General features: G+C 40.1%; 1 protein-coding gene across 1 annotated transcript; it reads right to left on the bottom strand.

The window, feature by feature from the left end:
- Window positions 1-1,760: 1,760 nt before the first annotated feature.
- LOC144715197 (uncharacterized) lies at window positions 1,761-3,620 on the bottom strand. The gene is made up of 2 exons (XM_078590147.1): window positions 3,065-3,620; window positions 1,761-2,372 (listed from the first exon to the last, which is right to left on the bottom strand). The coding sequence occupies exons 1-2, from the start codon at window positions 3,459-3,461 to the stop codon at window positions 1,978-1,980; spliced, it is 792 nt and encodes a 263-aa protein (XP_078446273.1). The 5' UTR covers window positions 3,462-3,620; the 3' UTR covers window positions 1,761-1,977.
- Between the last annotated feature and the right edge of the window lie 262 nt (window positions 3,621-3,882).

Below are 3,882 nucleotides of genomic sequence, written 5' to 3' on the forward strand. Positions count from 1 at the left end.
TCTTTATCTAAGATTCTGAACTTAAACAACCACATTTGCATCTTATTAAGGCAAAAATTGATTAAAGTCATTATTACGGTACCTGTTATGATTTTTTAAATTTTTTTTACATTTGATTCATCTTGATACTTTTTAATGTCAAGAGTAGTAAATATATATATACTACGCTTGTTGTTTTATGAATTTTACTGGTTTTTTATTTGCTATATTCTTGCATCATCACCCATCAAGATTAAATATTTGGTTTTCTACACAATGGGTGGTTAACCATTCATTGAAAGGCACAGTTTTGACCTCACAATTTGTGAATTCAGAATTATCAATCAAGGACACATGTAAATGGGACACGTGTGTACAGAACAAAGTGAAGCTATTGAAATTACATTGAATCCAATTACATATCTAATGACCAGGTCAAGTGAAAAAAGTGGCATTTTCACAATAAATGCACACTAAGCTGGGATGACACAGCTCAGCCAAAAACTGAATGGAATTAAGTCACTCTAAATGTGACACGATATGCTCAGAACTAAAAAATAACTCTATGCAACTAGATTTTATTTGCTTCAGTGTTATGTCAATATAGAAATTGTATTCATCTATTTTCCTGTTTAGAAAGCAGTGAAATATAAAATATATCAAATAAGTTATAGTAGGGTTTGGAGTCAACAATAATGATGATGAGGCAACAAGGACCACGATGAATACATTATTTTCTTAACTATCTCATCCACCTGGATAAACTCTTCAAATTATCATCGTGTTTGGTAACAAGTAGATAGATGAGAAAGAAGATGTCAAATCATCATTTTTCTTATATAAATTTTTGAATAACTTATAATTTAACTTAATAACATCAGTCATTTATGAGACATAAATTTCATTACTTTTCTTTTGCTTTTGTTTCTCACGTAGGATTTGTCTTCACTGCCCACTGTCTTATGTGATATTAAACTGTTTTTATTATTCATCATTATATCTACTTATTTTCTATTGTAATTGTCATTTCATTACTTTTCTTTTGCCTTTGTTTCTCACGTAGGATTTGTCTTCACTGCCCACTGTCTTATGTGATATTAAACCGTTTTTATTATTCATCTTTATCATCTATTTATTTTATATTGTAATTGTCATCTGGTTTCCAAGAGCTGTCATCACATCATCATTGTCGTCAATTGGTTGAAGTGAACACCATCACAACTTCTTTTGGGACGATGATGATTAATAACCATCCATCTCCTAACACTAGTCCATGCATATGAGCATAGGCCTTCCAGTTTGATTAGTCAAACATGTTTCACTGGACTAAAATTTGACCCATGATAAATATTGTTTTTAATCTTCAGCTCTTGGAAATATCTCACTGCCCCCAATACCAAAGATCCTCAGTCTTCATTATCATGAATATACATGTCATTCCAAAATTATTTCTTTTTTAATTTCAGGATATCTTGAGACGGGCGGGATCTGCTCGGATAATTTTACCAAAGAATAGGCTAGTTTAGTTAGGACTCAAAGCAGTACAACGCCTGCTACAATATTCATGAAAGCACTCTCTTACACATTCAATTAATGCCTTAGTGTTCAATCTTCAATTGATTTCTCCAGTCTGCCCATTTGATTTCATGCTTTAAAACTTATCATACTTATAAGGCTGGTTGTCAACACTCTGTCAGAGGTTGTGGAAAAACCTTGACATCCGAACGCAATTTCTTCACATAGTGACGTTTGATTCAGTAACTACAACTGGAAACACGCAAAATTATAATCCTCTTGGCACTATCACACGCAAACTGACAAGCTGAAGTGATGGCACTCGTATACATCGTTCATAGATACTCACACGGCAAGCTTACTGCCCCAGCCGGTCGGCTCTCTTGGTCAAAAAAAGAAGAAAAAAGGAGGAAAAAAAAAGCAGAGGGAAGAACACCACCATCGGTATGAGAAGATACTATCCTCTGCAATCCACCCTTTCTTCTACCCAGCAACGCCCTGAAGCAGCCCACGATCAGAGATGGCATCAGCGTCTCTTCTCCGGCCATGGGCTCTTCTGTAAGGTCCAAACCACTTCCCCTGCACGTAACTTTCCCTTCGCCATGGCGGAATATGCATGTTCATGCTATGCATGGAGTTCACAGCCGCAGAGCAAAGCAACCCCACTACGTCTCTCAGCGTCTCTGTCGTTCCGACGAAGACTTCAGGAAGGAGAAGGAGCAAAGCTTGATAGTCCGGCGTCGGCCGCGCGATCTCGAACTCCGAAGCTATGTCACAGTCTATGATGTAACGTCGCCCACTTGCGCATGCCACGTCCACGTATTCATGCGCTGCTGGGGGCATCCCCACTGTCTCGTCCCAATAGGACCTGCAAAACCCTGTAAATTTGCAATCTTTGAGAAAGACATGCTTTCACATCTGAAGTGGAAGAAATAACTACATCTTTAAGGTTTACTGGTTTTTCCTATCCTGGATGATGTCTAGAGAGCTCAGAATTTGCCCTATGATCACTGGGGTCGTCAACTTCGTGATATCAACACTATAAATTTGGAATCTTTGAGAAGACGCGCCACTAGAGACCCTTATGGAGAAGGAGAAATAACTATATCTTCACGGTTTACTAGTTTGTTGTATCCTGGATGATGTCTAGAGAGTTCAGAATTTGTCATATGATCATTGGGGTCTTCAACTTCTTGATATCAACCCTATAAATTTGCAATCTTTGAGAGAGACGCGCCACTAGAGACCCTTATGGAGAAGGAGAAATAACTATATCTTCACGGTTTACTAGTTTGTTGTATCCTGGATGATGTCTAGAGAGTTCAGAATTTGTCATATGATCATTGGGGTCTTCAACTTCATGATATCAACACTACCGTGATCCTTTTCATGATTTTCACGTGAACGGATTCTTTCAATCTGAACATCCATCTAGGGTGCGTTGCTGGTTAGATGGGTCAGAATTTCATGAAAAATGTGTGTGGGAACTGATAATGTCAAAGAAATGGGCAACCGGATCAGAGAGGAGACTACAACCGATGAAATTTATAAGAAAAACTTGAAATCTTACCAGCATCGAAGCCGCTCTCGCGAAGCCACCTCATAAGCCGTCTCTTCGATTTCGAGGAATCGTTGCAGGAATCATAAACACTAATCCTCCGCCAGGCGCATTCAGCCTCGGCGACGATCCTCCCGCCCTCCAAATCTCTTCCCGCGGAAGAGATCAGATCGCTCAAGCGCTCAATCTCCCTCTTTCTCCGAGTTTCTTCCCCAGCAACGACGTTATCCTCAAAATCGACGTAGAAAAAGCCTCCGAGATCGGGAAACTCCGCTCGAACGTCCTCCTCCTCGCCATGGCCAATCTTCCCTTGCTCAATGCCGCCATGAATAATCCCCCACAGTCTCTGCCTCGCTGCCTCGTTCAGCGGCGCCATCGCTCTCCTGTGCCTTCCCACTTCTCCTCTCATCCTTCTCTCTCGGTTAACGAGTGACTACGTCTATCCAAAGGTTGGGTTTTTATTAGCGGCAGATTGGTCGATGGAAGAGGGTAGCGCTTTCGTTTCAGTGCAGACAGCCGTTCGTCTGTCACGTTGAATTTGCCCGTTTTAACGTCCAGGTACGTTCTGGGTGCGCTCTCTTCCCGGTCCCCATCCATTATTCCTTGCCGGGTTTTTACATTTTTTCCTTTGCAATTTGCATCCGGACGTTTTCTCGTCTGTGTTCCGAAGAAAGAAGCGATGAGATTAAAAAAATTAATGGAAAACGGTGTGTGGACAAATGGTGTGCGCGTTATGTGTTTCAAACAACGGTGGGCATTAATGAATGGTGTAATTATATTTCCAATGAATAAACAGATGTGAGTTTGAGCAGTCTCGTATGATTTAAAAA

The sequence above is a fragment of the Wolffia australiana genome, chromosome 1 (assembly GCF_029677425.1).
Source record: "Wolffia australiana isolate 7733 chromosome 1, ASM2967742v1".
Classification (NCBI taxonomy): Eukaryota; Viridiplantae; Streptophyta; class Magnoliopsida; order Alismatales; family Araceae; genus Wolffia; species Wolffia australiana.